This window comes from Garra rufa, chromosome 4, assembly GCF_049309525.1.
Source record: "Garra rufa chromosome 4, GarRuf1.0, whole genome shotgun sequence".
NCBI lineage: Eukaryota > Metazoa > Chordata > Actinopteri > Cypriniformes > Cyprinidae > Garra > Garra rufa.
The window spans coordinates 3,161,251-3,180,893 of NC_133364.1; the positions used below are offsets into that span (position 1 = coordinate 3,161,251).

The window sequence follows — 19,643 nt, forward strand, 5'->3', positions numbered from 1 at the left end:
ACTTTCTTTCTTCTGTAGAACACAAAAGAAGAAGCCATACAATAAAAATCAATGGGGTCCAGTGTAGTTTGTACCTGAAATCTGTGAATATTTGTTGGCGCCCTGATTTTTCTTAGCACTTTGTCTTCATGTCAGGCTGAAAAAGCGTCTGTTCAACTTTCTCATGCCAGCCAACAGGAAAACGAACTAGTTCACTTTCCCTGCGAGTGTTTGATTATTAAAGTAGCCATCGTTTCTGTTGGACCTGTGAGCGGAGGAACATGCGATGGAAGGCCCTGGACTGACCCCATAACATCCATCTTCTTTTTTGTGCCTTCAAAGAGACGGATGTGTTTAAAGCGGGATGCCTGGTATGAGTATAAAATACCTGCTTCCACAGAAACCACAGCCATTTACCTCTGAAGAGGAAAAAGGGCTCAGGAATTCGGCTGACCTCCGGGTCAGAATTGCTCTTAGGGGTTTCGTCTGGAAAGAAAGTGGAGTGGTGCTGTACGTACATACATACAAAATCCCACCTTCACTGCCAGAAGCAGGTAAAAGCAGAGCAAAAGTGGAGAAGAAAGTCATCTAAGTTTCAGATCAAAGCAAGGAGTGTTTGAGAGATGCTGGCACTCGAGACAGACCACACAGCATCTGTCTGAAGGGCCATGCCTGCTCCTGCAAGAGTTCAAATGTACTTGCTACTACATCTTAAACAAAGTCCTGTGCAGAAATGGACAACTTTTAACTTGTTTCTGACACATGTTGAGATGGGATACAATAAAAGTGTTTTAGCATGGAAAACGTAGTTTGAACACAGTTCTGTAGTAATTCTGTCTGTCTTTCTCTCATACAGGCTGGCCCTCTGAGAAGAAATGTCATCTTAGACGTGTGAGGCAGGTGCTGATAGTTCTGCTGAATGTTAGTTACAGCAGTCGGCCGGTGCTGAGATGATTGAGGTGAGTTTCAGAACAGCTAGAAGTGAAGAGTGAGAAAGAATGAGCCAGTCGAACGCCTCGCCAGGTATCGGTAGAGGACGAATCGGGAAACTGGTGCAGTGACAGGAATTGCTGACTTTCGGTGCAACTTTAGATTCAGCTAAGAATATACAACAGAATTATGTAGGAATACTTATCCTCTTGAGGTCTGATCCATGTAGCAGTGACAAGCAGTATCTTAGCTAACAGTTTTTGGTTTTCCTAGAATGTTCTGAGTTTACAGATTAACCAATATAGAGCATGTTCTGTAAATTCTCAGTATTACAAACTGTAGAACCTTAAGAGTACGTTCTTAGAACATTAAGAATTGGTTACAAAACAAACAGGAACCATGCACATGTTTGCTGGAATTCATATGTGTGATTTGTTGCATTGGTAGCGCTTTACAATACGTTTCTGGTTATTAATGCATTATTAATCTTTGTTAACATTAGTTAAAGGGACAGTTCATCCAAAAATTTAAATTCTGTCATCATTTACTCATATTTTGAAGAATGTGTGTAACCAACGGTTGACAGTAGCCGCTGACTTCCATAGTATTTCATGTTAACTAATGCAGCTCAAAATCAAATTGCATTTCATTATTTTTTAACCTATCAGATCCAACTTACGCCCGTATAAACAAAGCAAAGTTTTTCCAAGTGCATGCTTCATGGGCAGGACTAACTGCAACTTAAACCAGACTTTATGCAAATCAAAATTCTGGTTATGCAAAACTATAAAGACCCCTAACCCACAAGTAAACAAACACTTGATATCAACACCACAAATCAGCAAATCACTCATGAACTCCTGCGGCGAAACGCATACAGTCTGCCCGCAACTCAACCACAGATAATCTTCATTTCAGTCCAGACTCCATTCAGACAGACTATGTCCAGACCCTAATACAGTAATCGTCTGGTGTTTTTAGTGTTTTGTGGTGCCCTTCCCAGTCAGCGAGGGAACACTAGCAGGTCATATACACATGTTACGGGCCAGCGGCTGCGAGAAGGATCCAGCACAGTAAAGCCCAAACCACCAGCAGCGTCCGCAACTAAACATAGCACAACCTCAGCTCAGACAAGCTCGCTCTCTCTCTCTCAGATTAGCTGTGACGCTAAGCACACAGCAGTGGGCTGAAAAATTGACCGCCGCGCTGAGTTTGGAGCGCGTTCACACACTCGCTCGCATTCCTCCACACGAGGGCCCGACTTAATTATCACGGCACGCTGTTTAACGCCACATCAGAGAGACAATCGGGGCTGCTGCGTCTCTTCGGCTGTTTTCATATTTGGCTTTTAAATGATAATATTAATGTTCCTGAGAAAAGTTTAAGCGAGTGAAATAACAGTGTTGGGTATCGCTGGGTGCACCAGTGACGCGACGGGGCAAGTTTTCTGGGAAAGTATGTGCCCGTGTGTGTGATTTCTTTTTTTTTTCCAACCGGTGTGAATCACACAAAAAATACTATGAAAAACGAATAACATGTGATTTTCTTGTTTTAAAAAAAGACACACGAGTTACTTTGGCATGCGATTGGATATAAAACCCCCACAACCCACATTGTGTGTGTCTGTGTGTGTTGAGGCATCGTCTAATTTCATATGCAGCATGTCTTGTGTGTGTGTGAGGCGGTAATGTTGACTACTCAGTGATGTCAGAAGCAGCCCTGAACCTCGTATATATATATTTTGAACGTTCAAGTGCTTCACAAGTAGCAGAGGAGCTCAGCGAGTCCAGACAACTTCAGACTTCAGAGCCTCAGCATCTCTTTCACCTGCCTTCGGGACAAACTCAAGACTGATTTCAGGACAATAAACCCAAAGAAGAAATATCCTTGTGGATTGTAAAGGCAACTTTGTGGACTGCCATCTGAGTCACTACAGTGAGTATTTTTCTTATCTTTCACTTTAAATGCAGTCTTTTTGTGAAATATTGATGTTTTGGCAGCTTTGTCTAATTCTCCAACAAAATTGCTAAGATGTTTCTCATTCATAGCTCAATAAATGTGTAGTTTTCCCACTTGATCTGCTTTACATGGTAGTATCTTAATTAATTACAAAAACAAGTCATCACATAAGGAAGCAACTTATTCACTTTTCTGACTACAGTTTGGTCTCATTCAAGTATCAGCAAATTTCACTTTTTATGGTTAGGTCTCAATTGAGTATCAGCTAAGTCTCAATTGATTGATTTTGATAGGGTAAATAAAAACAGACACACATTTTGTCAGAAATAACAACAGACACAAATGATTCAATAGTTGATTGACCAACAAGTAATTTTAGGATCACATAACTCTTTATTATAACTCCACATTTCACTTTTTGCACTACAGCTTGCTCTCATTTAAGTATCAACTTTGTTGTTGATTTATTTTGTTAAGTGAAATAAAAACAGACACACGTGTGTCAATGGTTATACAGTCAGTAGTCATACTCTAAGAGTATAGTGCTTTCGAACACAGATCATTCACTCTGTGTAGAGTTTAATGAGAAATATTTAAGTCCATATTGAGATCTCTGACTTTTAATTCAGTTTATTTCGAAATATTACTGAATATTTACCAGCAAGTCATTTTTGGATGACATCAGGTATAGCTATAACTACTGAATGTAACTGGACATTTCACTTATTGCACAGTTTGGTCTCATTTAAGTATCAACTTTGTCTCGGTAGATTTATTTTGTTAGGAGAAATAACAAATAGACACACATGAATCGATAGTTGTCATACAGTAAGTGTATAGAGCTGTGAAATGTGAATCATTTGTTCTGTGTGGAGTTTAATGAGACATGTTTGAGGACATATTGAGACTTTTGATGGCAGAGTTTAAAGTGACATTGCTCACTTTCTCAGGAATATCTGAGAAGGAGACTCAAGCAAAGGTTTCATTGCTGTTTAGGAGAAATGATTGAGATATTAAAGAGACATCTTTAGTGAATTTTTCCACAGGCTTTCACAGATCTCTAATGAAGCACGTCTGGCATGTGTGAATCCTAATGAAGTTCACTGAAAGCCTCTCTCCGTACTGCGCGCCAGTCCACGGCTCTGAAAATATTTTGTTGTTGTGTGTTTGAGATGGGTTGCGATAGAGATGACAGTAAATCAGCGCTGCATTGATCCTCACTGTCTGACAGAAGATCACATCAGATTGGATCGTAATGAAGAGCTTTAACTTAAAGTGAAGTCATTTGTTGTCACTCTCTGAACCTTCATGTGCTGGCAGATATCTTTGAGTGCAGTGTCAATGCAACTCATTGTTTTGCAATAACAGAGTTCAATTCTGTTATGAAGAACCATATCAAGCTTTATAAAAAAGAAAAATTGGACCTCCTTAATATTTCAGATGTTTCTCCTTAGATTAAATGGGTAGATGTGTCTCCTTAAGAGTTTCACAAGAGATCTCAACAGTGTCAAATTGATACTCTTCCTCTACATCAGTATATATAATCCAGAACAACTTTAAGTCTCCTAAATTATAATTAGTATTAGTATTTTAAAACATTTATTTCGTTTTGGTGTTTCATCATAGTTTGCTGAATAAGACTGTCTTTCTAGAAGTCTGTATAGACTTTCTGTGTAGACAGTGTTTATTTACTGCAGATTTAGAGAGATTTAGCTTTATTTACACTTCAGACTTACTGAAACATCATCTGAACTTGTCTGTCATGTTCATTCATATTCATATTCAGATCAAGTATCTTCATTAAAGTATCAGAGCAGCGTCTCTCTGGCTCTGAATTTTAGTTCACTATAATTTTGAGAATCAAACTCTGCTTATAATTACTACATGAAAAAAAAAACATGCATTAATGTGACAAAAAGGGTTTTCAGTTTGACATTCTGTTCTGTGCGAGTCGTATCGTAAAGTAAATGGTGTGATATAATACTTTATGACTCCTGGAGAGAATTGAGCAAAGTCCACAGAAAAGCAGCCAAGATGCTTCATGCTGCAGAATGTGACTTTATTCTGGGACGAGGAACAACGGGGGGATATTTTCTCGTTTAACCCATGCTGCACCTCTAACGCTTAGTTCGATTAATCGGTCCAAAACTTAAAGGGATAGTTCAGCCAAAAAAGAAAATTCTGTAATTTACTATTCCTTAAATTGATAACATTTCTTTCAGCTGTTGAACACAAAAGAAGATATTTTGAAGAATGTTTCAGACCAGACAGTTGACGGTAGCCATTTACTTCCATAGTATGGCTACCGTCAATGCACATTCTTAAAAAAAAAAATCATCTTTTGTGATGTCATACAGGTTTGGAACAAGTGGAGTGCGAGTAAATAATGACAGAATTGTCATTTTGTGTGAACTGTCACTTTAAGACAAGCAGTTATGAGACACATGCATTATATTACAATAATGTGATCCAAAGATGGCAATTAATTGTTCATAACAAGATACAATTAGACAGGAAATGGGATGAATTTTAAATTTATGTGGACTTAATAATCTGGAAACATTTTCACAGATAGATTCTGTGAAGTATGTAAATGTAAATGTTAATAATCGCCATATTCTTGTTTCGCTCCCATGCTAGTGTTTAACAGACAATATTGAATCCGATACGGTTGTTCTAATAAAACGTCCTTGGATTGGGAGAGAGATTAGACGATGATGAGAGTGAGAGAGGGAGGGAGGGAGGGACGGAGGAAAAAAGCAGTAAGATTAAAAGTGAACATTTGTTTTGTGTATGCCGCTCGCTGCCAAAAGCCAGTAATTTTGGATGAATCTAAAACAGCTTTCCTGGCGCTGTCCCCACTTCACGCCTCCTGCCAGGAAAGACTTTTTTCACCTGTTTATATGCAGGTAAAGTATACTCTACAGAGTGCCCCCGAATGAGGTCTTTTTTTCCAACTCAACACGAAACCCTTATATAAGTGTGTGTGCGTGTGTGTCGGTGGACCACAGGGGCTGAAACAGGTAGACGAGACCTGTGTGACTGCATATAAAGAACAACTTCTGACATGCCTGTAAAATGCGAGAGTCTGCATACTATTACACACTAACCGGTGTGAATCAGATATACAACATCACTGGGAGCCAGTGACAGACATGCACCTCAACAGACAGTAATTGAGTTGTTTTGTAAATAGGACAACCTTTATATTGTTCGCTTCAAAGAGAAAGCCAGACTGCCTCGAGCTAAATGACGTGAGAAGGTCGGTCCAAATCTGTTGAGTTTGCCAGCGTTAGTAAACACAAACACATTTGCAGTGTTTTCACATCTGAAGCAAATCAAAACCCCAGTTATTAGTTTTAGATATACCTACATGACGTTCAGTGAAAGTCTGTTTGCGTCCCGTGGTCATCTGGTGTATTTCTGAGCAAACGTCTATGAGAAATAAAAAAGTAGGGCAGGACTGGATTTCATCTGTTGAGAACTGATTGGCTCGTAAATGTGGGCGTGGCTGGAGGGGCGCAGACCGATGACATTAGCCAACAAGAAAAGTCCTTTCAGAGGCGTGTTTAATAGTGATTATGAAGACAAACTTTTTTTATATATTGTGGACTGATGAATCATTCAGAATAACGCTAGGTGTAGGGTATTAAAAAAGTAAATAGTCGGTTTTGATTTCATGTTGACTTTAAACACGAATGAGCTGAGAATCGGGTATACAGCCAGTGAATGATGTTTACCAAAACAGACAGCAATTTTGTTATTTTGTAAACAGGTCGAGCTTTATATTATTCCACAGATCTTCAAAGAGAAAATCTCACTGCCTTCAGCTAAATGACGTAAGGTGTTCTGTCAAAAACCTGATATGTGTGTAGAAACCATTCATAAACACATGAAGCACTGTGACTGGCGTTTTTAAAATCCATCTTAAGCAAACAAACATAATTTCTATTTTGTTATAAATGCATGAAGTCATTTGAAGTCACCATGAAATTTTAATTACTCTTTTTTCCAACCACTCATTCAGAGACAATTTTCATCATCCTATCGATTTCTCTTGGATAAAATCAAGTCTACAGTTTTTGGTGGTGGTGTTGAATCCAATTTCATTCAGAAATCTGTTTATTTTATACAAAAATAGGTGACTGCAGAATGCCGTGACTGACCTATCACAATCCAGCATTTCAGAGTGCCACATAATAATAAAAGTGCTGCAGAGATGACACATTTTGTAGGCCAAAACCTGAAAATGAGTTGCATTTAGCACTTTCGGTTCCCTTAATTTATTATTTTTTTATTGGGTTTTTGCTTAGATTCTAAACAAATATGTTCTAAAAACATTTTTTTAATGTTCCCATTTAGTTATGAATATATTATATATTATACTATATTCTCAATGTTTTCTGAACATTTAAAACAACCAGTTTTTAAAATTTCTTGGTTTAATACGAATGTTAAAGGAACATTCCATTCTGTTCTCTGAACATTCCGAAACAAGTAGTAACATTTAAAAAATCTTACATGAATATTCAACTAAAACATTTTCAACGTTTTGTGAACAATTTATAAATGTTTTTATGCTAACATTTTGAGAACATTATTAAAGACCAGATAACTTCGAACAAAACTTTCTATTAAGGTTGCCAGAAGAACATTTTTATAACTTTAAGAGAACGTTCTGAGAACATTCCTTGTTGGCTTTGAACTATTCTAACTCATTCTATTTGTTCTAGACACTTGTGCTGAGTGAATTTAATGGTTAATTAGTGAGAGGATGTGAGAATTGTGGTTGATTTAATTAATGAGATAATGAAGAATTAGAGCGGCTATAGGATAGAGAGGGATGAGAAGAGGCTCGTTCTGGATGAGTAACACACCGAACACATCAGCTGAGAGGAATTCCTTAAATTCTCTGCGTGAGTCTGTGGGTGGGGTGAACACTAATGTAAAAGACAGCTGTGAAAATCAATTAATCTGCAGTGAAGCCGTAATGAATCACCCTTCTGGGAAAGAGGATGTCCGACGAGTGCAGATGTGACAGGCAGATGGACCTTTGAATTAACACCTAAAAATGCCAGTGTCCGCAGACGAAAATAGCACGCCATTTAATTTAGAGTGATATTAATAAATACAGATCTCTTTTAACCATTATCCCACTCAAAAGTAATCATTTGCCTTCATCTACTCACCCTTGTGTCATTCTAAACACATATGACATTGTATGGAAAAAAATACTATGGAAGTCAATGGCTGCCGTAAACAGTTTGGTTACCAACATTCTTCAAAATATCTTCTTTTGTGTTCAGCAGAAGAAAGAAACAACTTGAGGGTGAATTTTTATCTTTTGGTGATCTCTTCAAGTGTGGTTGTCCTCCTCAGCTAACCTGTTAAACATGAGAGCTTTGAATGGATAATTCAGTGAAGAAGTCACTGAGTCGAGACGTTCATGTGTTTCTGATCTGGGCTGCCGGGGCCGAAATATCCACCGTCACACATATAAATTTTATAAAAAATGGAAAGTTTCATGCAAAAAAAGAATGCGCTGCTCCAGAAATCTGCTGAGTGACAGGTGCTCACGGCTGGCCAAAGCAAAAGATCGGGGAGTACGGAAAATGTCTTTGCTTAGGAGAGCTTACGTGTTTCTGAAATCTGGCACCGAAAGGCCAACAATAGCCTTCAGTCAGTGTTCAACACGCACACATAAACACACACCTGCACCAGCTGTCAAACTACATCACCTGAGGAGGTTAGCAGCATGACTTCCTATAAACACAAAATGTCAACTAACTGACTCTCAAAAGTAAAATCACAAACCTAGAGGATATTGAAGTTATTGCTCAGAGTAACTGCTCTTCAGGAGTCTCGTTTAATATTGTTAAGAAGTAAGAAAGTTGTGTTTGGATTAAACTGAAAAAAGTTTTCTTTTAAACAAATTTCATTCAGGAATTTGTACATTTCACAAATAGTTTCATAAATAACACTGAATTAAATGTGAAATTTTGCAGTAGAAAGACCAAAATGCTATTTTATTGTAAAACATCCTCCAATAATATTTGTTTTGTTTACAATATTTAAAAAAATGTATTATATGTGATTGACGGTTATAGAAAGTTGACTTCATTATCATTGTTAGAGCTGTTAGAGCTATTTAATTTTAATATAATGCATATGGTTGATTTTTTTTATTTAATTTGCTCATTTTTGCTCAGTGACTGTTGTTTTAGTGAATATATACAACGTTTGAAACAAGTACTTTTTTTTACACTTTCAAAACAAGTCTTGTACTCACAACGGCTGCATTTATTGGCTCAAGAATACAGTAAAAACTGTGCTATTGTGAAGAATTATTATAATTTAAAAATAACTGTTTTCTATTTGAATGTATTGTAACATGTACTTTATTCATGTGATGAAAGCTGACATTTCAGCATCATTACTCCTGTCTTCAGTGTCACACGATCCTTCAGAAATCATTCTTATATAATATCAACCAAAAAGTCATTTTAAATTATGCTGATGTTTATAAAGTCAAACATATTTTAAGAAAGACATCCACTTATTTATTTTAACTTAAATATAATTGCCTCTTGCTTTGATATATCCATTAATAATGAAGTAGGGCTGAAGTATGTGCATGTGATTTGGATTGACTCACTTCTTAGGACTTTTTAATCAGAAAAAAATGGCCTGAATTTCTTGGGAATCCTTTCTAGTACTTTGCTGCCACTCTTCTGCCACATCTGTGTCTCTCTCTCATATAAACAGAAGAGTTGACTCCTTATATACGGGCAGAGTCTTTGTTAGGACTCCCAACCGTCACCTCCCCTCTCCTCCCACTTGCTGTTTTACCTCTCCTCCCTCCCTCTCTCTCTCTCTCTCTCAACCTGCACAGACAGTTTTGAAACTTTCCCATCACAGTGTTGGTGGGTTCATCTGACTCCTCTATAACAGAGTGGAGTCAGTCAGTGCGGGACAGACCACCTGGAAAACACACACTCGTTCACCTCACATTGGATTCCCTTTGCTCTCGTTGCGCTTGCTGTGGTCTGGTTACTTCAGACAAGATCATCTCAGAGAAAGTGAAGGACGTAATGCTGAAGGACGCGTTTACCTGGACCGACCGCAGTGCTCATTGATTTGTTTGTTTGTGTTTGATCGCAGCCTGGAAACTTTGAGGAGACTCGCGCTCTATCTTACAGGACAGAAGAGACGGAGACACAGGCATCATTGTGAGTACGCTTCTCTCCTGTTGCTCATCATGGGCTTTTGTTGTGGCTCAGAGGACTTGCTGGAATTCGGCTTTTCTCTCCAACATGTTGAACTGGTTTAAGTTAAAGCTGCCGTCTCTTCTTCAGCATGGGGTGGGAGGAAACACTCCTCATGTAGACTCTTAAAAATAAAGCTTCTTTATTGGCATTGATGGTTCTGTGAAGAACCCTGGAGCCTTTGCAAGATTATTTATAGAGGATAAAGTTATTTAAATGAATTAAAAATAGTTCTTATAGCCTCTGGTGCTTTTTGTTCCTTTTTTTGACCAATACATTTCATTATGTTTTGTATTGTTTTCTTTTTTTTCTTTTAGAATTTTTTGACATTTTTTGGATTCTTAGTGAAGTTTTTAGCACTTGCTATGTGTTTTCATCAATCATATACGTGATTTGAAAAGGTTTAATGATCCTTAAAAAAATTGTCACCTCAGTCAAATATGACCGCGCTGAAAATGAATGGGAAACAAATTTCATAGTGGAATGCAACAAAACTAAATCTCAGTAAAAGTTCTTTTTTTTAGATGTCAACTTCAAATTTGGAACACAACTTTGATTATGGCTTTGATTTTTTTCACAGTTTTGGGAGATGTGTATTTCATGTAACATTTTTAAATAGTATTTTTGTACAATTTTTATAAGCTACTATAACACCTTTTTCACTTTTTCAACCTTTTTGAACTTTTTAACTTCAGCAATAATCTGCCAAGTTTCTTCATTAAAAAGAGATTAAATTTAAGCCTGTGCTCTAAAGAATTCAAGATTTATGATTTATTTCAGTTCTATGCTCAAAAAGTGGTTAACAGGTAATAAATTGATCATAACTATTCCATAAATAAACATTTTTACCATAAAATCCCCTAAAAATACAGAATATTAAAAAAAACATTATTGAATTAAACTTTAGTACATTCATTTTATTGAAATAAATGAAGGGGAAAAAAAAAAACATTTTTGACTGCCACACAAGGAGCACCAGAGGGTTAAGAACTGTTCACTGGAAGGTTCTTTAGGGAACCAAAAATTATTCTTCTGTAACAGAAATCATTAAAACTGCATTGTATGTTTGGACAAATACACCTTCAACATCTCAAGAATGAGTTAAATGACACTTTAGAGAAGTGAACAGAACATGCACATCATGCATTATAACTTCTGGATGAGCTGATCTTCATGTGTGTGTGTGTTTGCTCAGGTCCAGTAAGGATGAGGACGTTGTGTTTTAGACGGGTTCTGCAGCAGTGGTTCTTTGCTCTGTTCTTACTGTGTTCTCCTGTTCCGCACCACGGCAGGCCCATCGATGCCCTCAGCAGCCGAATGTAAGTGTCTCTGCTGATTTTTTGGCAAAAAAAACTAAAAAAGTTTTGCTAAAGCATTAATGTTACTGTTGCTTTTAGAAGTAGTGATTTGAACAAACCCCTAACTCTGAGTATTAGACATGTGCAATGGACATGTGCCTTTCTGAAGAGATGTCAAATCACATTTATTTATATGGTGCTTTATACAAAACAGACTGTTTCAACGCAGCTTCACAGTAATAAAGAGCAAAATAACAGGGTTGATGTTACAAAATTCACCAAATATGAAACAAATTTGATTTCCAAGACAATAGTATCATTATTGAACTCAGTTCAGTTCAATGTTGATTCAGTTCAGTTCAATAACAGTGTCAATGCTGTAAAATGCATCAATTATGAAACAAATTCCACCGTAAAACTGCTCTACAGAAGACAATAGTGTCATTATTCAACTCAATTCAGTTTAATGTTTACTCAGATTGGTTTCATAAACACTGTCAATGTTGTTTACTGTTAAAATTTATTGTCATTATTGTATATTGAACTGAACTGAATAATGTCATTATTCATCTCCAGGTGTGCTAGTACTTTAGCGATCAAACTTGTGTTGCATGATAAAACCAGTAAAAATGCAACTGAAGGAGGGATCCGAGCATTTCTAGAGACCAGATTATCACAGGACGCACTCTATTCATGCCAACAAGAAACAACCACCTATTGCATTGCATGTGTGCATTTTCTTAGGTGAATGTATAAATCTAGTGATTGTTGTTGTGTGTGTGCCGTTTGGCTGTAATGCGCTGGAAAATGCTCAGGCTTGTCGATCGTGCTGGGAGGTGTTTTGATAGTCTGCGCCCACCTGCGTGTTTGCTCAGGGGTTGAGGGCGAGCGGGACGCGGGGCTCTTGGGAAGCCACCCAGATACTCTGCGGGCCACCTGCTGCACGCACAGAGATGCTTTTGTGACAGACGCCCGCAGCAGTGTCCTCTGATAGCGAGGCACGAGAGAGAGGCGTAGAGCGAGAGAGAGATTGCTGATGCAAAGTTCGGCGGCAGCCCAAGTCAAACGGGCCTCTCCCGCTGGAGTATATTATGCCGAGCTGAGCAAACGCGCTTTTATGTCCTGTGAACCCCTCAGCAGGGCCCAGAATGCAAAACATGCTTCCACGGAGCTTTGGAAAGCCACGCTCCCCCCGCTGTCTGCGATCCGCCTGCGCCTGCCAGGACCTCCCTAACTTCATATCGGCTTTTAATGATGTGAGCATGTGGGTTTGTGAGACATCGTTCGCCCGTCGTCTGCTGGTTGTTGTGCAGCTTGTGCCAGACACATACACACACACTTTGCTTTTGATCCTCTAATGCAATGAGTGTGACGTTAATGCATGTTTGGGAAATGCAGCAAATAATGTTTTAATAATGCAATGCAATTGCAATGCCTTTGATTTGTACCTGGATAAACGCATCAGCTAAATGAATAACTGAAAAATGCAAATATTAATACAAAACCTTTTTATATAGAGTTAAATTAGTTGCTTAATATAAATGCAGTAAACACTTCTGATCCGTTAGGGTGATTTGAGACTCTAATGCAATGCCAATGACATTTAGTGCACATTATAGCGTGTTTTGTATGTTTACATTAGAAACATTTGCTATATGCACATGAAAATATTAAAAAGAAAACAAATGTTTTAATAATGCAATCCAATTGCAATGCCTCTGATTTGAAACTTGATTTGACCTTTGCCGTATAAAATGAGATGATGTGTGTGATTGCTACTGTAATTCATACAAAAATACACCTTTTTGCCCCCAGGTTAAAAACACGATTTCTTATCTGTAAGCAAGTAAATGTCAATGAGCGTAACAGAGTTAGGCCTTAAGTTCGGTGCGACTTGATGATGTTTTGGCCTGTCGCTCTGATTAAACCTCTCCTAGGATGAGCTGCGCTTTGTTCGAAGGACAAAGTATTGCATAAATCCAGCCGGCGGCCAAACAACACAAGTTCCTCTTTCAGCAGCGCTCACTTTAGCACTTTTATCGCAGTGATCTCACGGCACATCAGAAAGGGCGTTCACCCTTTATAACTAGCTAATGCTGACAAGTCCATCTGCTGTCCAGGACAATGCCTCCTACTGGAGTTTGACTTGAACCCGAGCCAGCTGCGCCTGTGAAGATGAAACGCACGGAGCCGGAGATCTTTCAGACCGCATGCATCGCGGATAAGGGTGAAAGCAGGTCTCGCTCGCTCTCTCTCTCGGCCTGTTTTTTTAATTAAAGCAGCACAAAGCAGCAATTATCTTCAGGTATGCTAAAAAGGAACAGCTGGAAGGATGCCACACTGCGAGTTTTCTCTCCCGCTCGCTTTAGTGCTGCTCGTGTAGTGTTTAAGGTCAACTTAATAGAGTACAAGCGAAAACAAAAGAGCTTTTTACATTCATGAAAAGTGTTTGAAAACGATATCTACAGAATGAAAAAACATTCTTACATAATTCTTACATAAACCTCACGTTCACCAGTCCACCTTTACTGAGAGCAATGGATGGATGGATTGATAGATGGATAGATAGAAAGATAGACAGATGGACGTATGATGGATATGCTGTCCTGAGCCGAGTTTTTCTTCATTGTCTACAGACGCACAGAAACTGGCGTTCAGGCTTTTATGGGAAAGGTTTGTTCTCTCAGGACATTCCTCACTCGTAAATCTGTCCCAGTACATTAAGAAAATAATAAGAGGTGACAGAGGAGAGGAGAACACAAGCTGCCAGGAGGAGCAGCATTATTTAGGAGCCACCGGAGAGGAATAAAGCCACTTTCCAAAGAAAGGAAAACTCATCGTTCCACGGCCTGGCAAGCAATGATCTCACGGATCGCTTTAACCAGCCTGGAAACAAGGGCCGTTTGTGCGTGGAGGGTACAGATTGTTCAGAAAATGAAGAACGGAGCATCATTTACCTGTTTAGACAGAAGCAGAGTCACCTGCGCTTCAGTCAGAGAAGCAGGCGATGGAAGTTGAGATGCATGGATATGCACTTCTGATGATTCTTATTCACACTCCTACAGATCAAAGCTGTAACTAATAACTATAGTGATAACCAATTAATCTGTCAATTATCTACTGGATTAAGTAATGAACAGGATCAAAAGAGCAATATCCATATTTTTCAACACAGGAGCAGTTATTTTCCGTAAATGAGACTTCAGACTCATTAGTTGCTGTAGGTAAATAAAATAAGAATGCAACCCAAACGCAATCTAACCAGTTTATAGCTTAAGTTTAATATGTAAAATAGGTTTTTAAAATTATGTCATTGGTATGTATACTGATATATATAATTGAATTATGTCATTGGTATGTATAGTGATATATATCAGTATTTTATTAGTTGTATCAGTCCTAGTCATCATTCCAAAGTGAAATCTTTAGTGAAATCCACAGATGAATGACCTGCTGTTTGTTGATTTGTTCTGTTAGTGTGTCCTGATCTGACCAGGGTTTGATGCCCTCTGCCGCCCCCTCGTGTTCACGCCGCCGTTTGCATTTGAACCCGAGCGACTGCTGGATATTTTCAAACAGCACTGAATTATGCTTTACTTTGGCCAGAGTGCAGTAGCGCCTGTGAGATATGTGTAATTGTTTCAAGACATTGGGACAGAGCCGAGCATCCAAAAGTGCACACGGTAGCAGAGAGTCGTACGGCTGACAGGACGGACCTCCGAATGATTTAAGCCGAGACACAATGGCACCATTAATTAGAGTTATTGCACTGAGTGTTTAAGCTGCCTGTTTCATCAGCTAAACCTGTGATTATTGGCTGTTGCCGAGTTCGGATCGTGACAGTTTTGATGTACTATGTTTAAAAGTAGAGGCGCGTCAGAAAGGGTCCCGCGTGTTGGCTGACGGAGCTTCACATCAGCACTCCTGGTGGTTTGTTTGGGTTTGATGCAGGATCTGGAAGCAAAGGCCTGGGCCGGGCCGGGTGGGTGAAAACAGCACCAGCGAGGTGTTGGATGAGGGCCAGACCTTCTCAACCCCCTGGATTTAACTAAAAACACATTGAACAGGGGCGACAGTATAGACGCTCACTGATCACAGACTGGATTTAGGTTAAAGGCACTGTGTGTGCGTCTGAACGTGTGTGTAGAGCCAACAAGATTGCAGCAAACAGAATGAATTATAGAAGAGACACACACGTTGATCTGTGAAACTGAGGCAACTGTGATTTACACACATTCATACCAAGCAAAGTTAGCAACACTGAGGTCACGGGTTCAAACGAAGCAAACACATTTACTGTAAAATGTGTGCGGAACATTGAGTTCACTGCAAGCTAAGCTTGACTGCATAAAATCATTTTATTACTGTGATCCTGATCAGTTTCCAGTAAAATAAGCTAAAAGTCCCTAAAACAAGTGACATTTACTTGCAAAACCAAATTTTATAAGCTATTAAAACTTGATTCAGGAGAATATATCTTGCATATGAATGTATTTTTCTCCTTCACTCTCAAATTATTATTTTAGTGTTGTTTTAGGCACTAAATCTCATGCCTAAAATGAAAATCAAAAGCAAATGCCAATTCAAGTAAGAAAAATGTGCAATATGTAAACTGTTATTTTTATTGCGAAGATTTATGTGTTCATTTGAATTGATTTTGAGTTGTCAGATACGTAAATATAAATTCTGACATCTGATCACTCTTGTCTGTTTTAGGAAGCGTTCAGTGACTCACGCTCAGCTGATGCACGATAAGAGCCGGTCGCTGCAGGACTTAAAGAGGCGTATGTGGCTGCAGGAGCTGCTGCATGTAGTTCACACGGCCGACATCCGGGAGATCCCGCAGTCCAGCAGCGGAGGAGGGGGGGGCGGCTTCACGGTCCCCGTGCCGAGCGTGTCCACAGGAACGGGAACCGCCCACCCCAAACCCGCCGGAGGCACCAAGAACCTGCCGAACACCTCGGAGGACGAGGAGGGAACCAACCTCCCGCAGGAAACCAACAAGTCCCAAACATACAAGGAGAGCACGCTGAAGGCCATCGGCAAGAGGAAGAAGAAAGGCCGCGCGGGGAAGAGGAGGGAGGGAGAGAAGAGGAAGAGGAGAGCTCGATCGCTGCAGGAGTTCGCCAGCGGTTTCCACCTGGAGTGGCGGCCGTATTCGGACCAGCAGGTGGCGCTGCACTAAAACACTGTCAGTCTTTGACAACGGTAAATCATTTCACACTACTCTAAATGATTAAAATACTAACAAAATTGAGCTGCCATTTAAACAGTTATCACATTGTAGTGAACTAAACGCAGAATGTCTTAAAACTCACTTTTTGAGGGTACATTTTATGTAACTATTTTGTAATTGTTTGATTTTATATCATATTTTAATATATTTTAATCTTATTCTGGTAAAGTGCCTTGAGATAACACAGAAAATAAAACAATCCCATTTTGTCTTTTCTCTTTCAGATCCGTGAGGACATTTGAAATGGACACCTAAATGTTCATGTAAAAGTGAGAGGAAAATATTTATTGTCTGTAAATATTCTCAATGCACCCGAACAGTGACAAAGACAAATAACGATACTGCTAAAGCATTATTACAGCTCCACGGAGCCACACGTTTTGGATCCTTGTGAATACTTTGCTTTGTTTCTTTTTTTTTTCGTTTTCATTTTGATTCATTTTTTAATTTTAATTTTTTTAGGACTATGCCTCTATTACGGTGTCAGAATTCCTGTAATTTATTTTGTTTGAATGGTGTATTTATTTTGTAAAGGTATCAAGGTGCTGCTGACCTTCTATATTTTTGTACTATAATGCACTTTAGATATATAAATATAGAAATATATACAAGTCATTTTGTTAATGGACGTATTTTGTGGTTGAGTCGAATGAAGAAGACTATAGTCACGCTTGTGTTTGCCCATGTTCTGATTCATTGTATGTTCAACAGCTTTGGCATCCATGTTTCTGTGAGTCTGTTCCAAACCCTAGTGAGCTGCCTAAGTAGACCACATCTGAAGGATTCAAGCTCACTGAAAATAGTCATCTAACACTTAAAAACATATTAAGGCTTAAATTTAGGATTTGAATTGCATATACAATTTCCATCACTTTGGATTAAATGAATAAATTGAATGCGATGCATATTTGTCAGATTTCTGCACTAAAATCATGGCTTGGTTATTATTAACTATTTGCATTTATTTGGTTTTATTTATTTTTATTTATGAAACTGTTTATTGCAAATCAATTTGATTAATTTAGTAAGAAAATTAGGTGTGGAACAAACAATATTCTATTAGTTAAAAGGTATGAGATTTTTCTCTCAATTGCAAGAAAAAATCTTTTTTCATAAAGTTGCAAATAAGTATATAATAAGTAAAAAATTGCAACTTTTTGTCACAATTGCAAGTCATGCAATTCTGAGAATTGCCAGAATTTCTTTGAGGGGGAGGGGCTTCCATAGAAATGAAAGAAATGCCTATTATAAATACAAAATCAAACTCAATCATCAGTCACTTGTTTCAGTTAGGATGCTGCTCACTAGGGTTTGGAGCCGAGCTTTTCTATATCTGTTTATTTTGGGTTTCTTTGCTGCTGACCTGGACGAGCCCCACATCATCATCATCATCATCCTTATATCAGCCTTGAGCACCTCCCTTCAAAACCACAGAAGCATCTGTACACGACCAGCACACATTATAGAAGAACTCTTATTGTTTTGCACTGAGAGAGAAAAACCCTGTACTGAATGAATTAAACATCTGACCATTTCCTGCAGTGTGTGGGATATTTGATTGTGTGTGTGTGTGTGTGTGTGTGTGTGTGTGTGTGTGTGTGTGTGTGTGTGTGTGTGTGTGGGAGAGAGAGAGAGTGAACAATGAAAGCTCCAGCCGGGTGTTTGGCTCTCTTTCGCCCACTTGCGTCTGATGTTGCTCCCGTGCAGACAGGAAAACCGTTCCACGGGGAAGCAGACTCAAAAATGTGTGGAAAAAGCTTCTGGAAATCAGGCCGTAATGAATGGACAGCGTTTGAACTGTAGTCCATCCGCTCACCCATTGATTTTCAGAGTTGTGTGGAAATACAAATCGCTGATTAAAGCCAAAAGCACTTTGTGCGAGCACGCGAACACTTGGCGGTCAGGGTAAACACACTTAATGTGTGTTCTTGAGCTCCTGTGGTGGCAGCAAACCTCAGTCCTCAAGGGGGCGATAGAGTTTCCTGCAAATGTTTGTACCCTTAAAACCAGATGTGTTATTTTTCAGGTAGCTCCTACAAACATGTCAACAGTTTCACTAACTAACTTGCTCATCAAGATATTCTTCAGACTGTTGCTCTGACTGTAGAAGTCAATTTATGCTAATGCATGCTATATTTCTATATATACTACTGAGAATTCAGTGCATACTTTGCAGTAATTATGGTCTGACACATACTTACACAGACTATGTTTCAGGCCTGCTTTTTATACTGATTTAACACATGGAAGGCCACAAAAGCCATGCATTTGTCTTTGGCCTTTCTTAAGTTTATATGCATTAGATATTTATTTATTTACTTAACTTACATATTTAATTACATACAAACTAACAAATGTCCATAAAAGCCATGTATTTGTTTCTGGCTTTGTATACATTAGAAATATATTTAATTTTATACATAAATATTTATTAATTTCCAAATGGATGCCCAAAAGGCCATGCATTTGTCTGTAGCTATTTGTCTATGCTTTAGAAGTATTACTTTTGCACATGCATTTTTATTTCCAAACATATGACCCAAAAAGTCATGCATGTGTCTCAGGCTTTTCCTTAACTCTTATTCATTAGAAATAGGGTTTGCTAGTAGAAAAAACAGAGGACCATTGCCCAGGTCCCTCTTTCCTCCAAGACACCAAAACCCAGAGCATCAACATTCAACTTTTCCATGGCAGAGGGGGGTCTTTGGCATTCGGCATGCTGGGAATTAGTTCAATTTCTCTGACATTTATTTGTTTGATGAAAGTCACACAAGCAGCTTACAGCAGTTAATGAAGGCTGAGATCAGCCGTATGGATGGAACTTAGCGCTGCTGGGATTTACTCGCTTTTCCCACTTTCCAGCAGCTCTCATCTCAAACAACTTTTACAGGCTATGAGAACTATTTGCTCAGTTTGGGATCATTTCAGGATAACATACCAACAGATTTCCCCCTCAGAGACACCGTACACACTTCA

General features: G+C 38.7%; 1 protein-coding gene across 2 annotated transcripts; it reads left to right on the forward strand.

Moving 5' to 3' along the window:
• Positions 1-2,694: 2,694 nt before the first annotated feature.
• Positions 2,695-18,201, forward strand: pthlha (parathyroid hormone-like hormone a). 2 transcript variants are annotated; one of them, XM_073838537.1, is made up of 5 exons: positions 2,695-2,844; positions 10,030-10,097; positions 11,329-11,452; positions 16,148-16,639; positions 16,892-18,201. In XM_073838537.1, the coding sequence occupies exons 3-4, from the start codon at positions 11,340-11,342 to the stop codon at positions 16,614-16,616; spliced, it is 582 nt and encodes a 193-aa protein (XP_073694638.1). In that variant the 5' UTR covers positions 2,695-2,844; positions 10,030-10,097; positions 11,329-11,339; the 3' UTR covers positions 16,617-16,639; positions 16,892-18,201. The 2 variants fall into 2 exon arrangements, with proteins under 2 accessions (XP_073694638.1, XP_073694637.1); XM_073838536.1 differs by lacking the exon at positions 2,695-2,844 and having other exon boundaries at positions 9,827-10,097.
• The last annotated feature ends 1,442 nt before the right edge of the window (positions 18,202-19,643 follow it).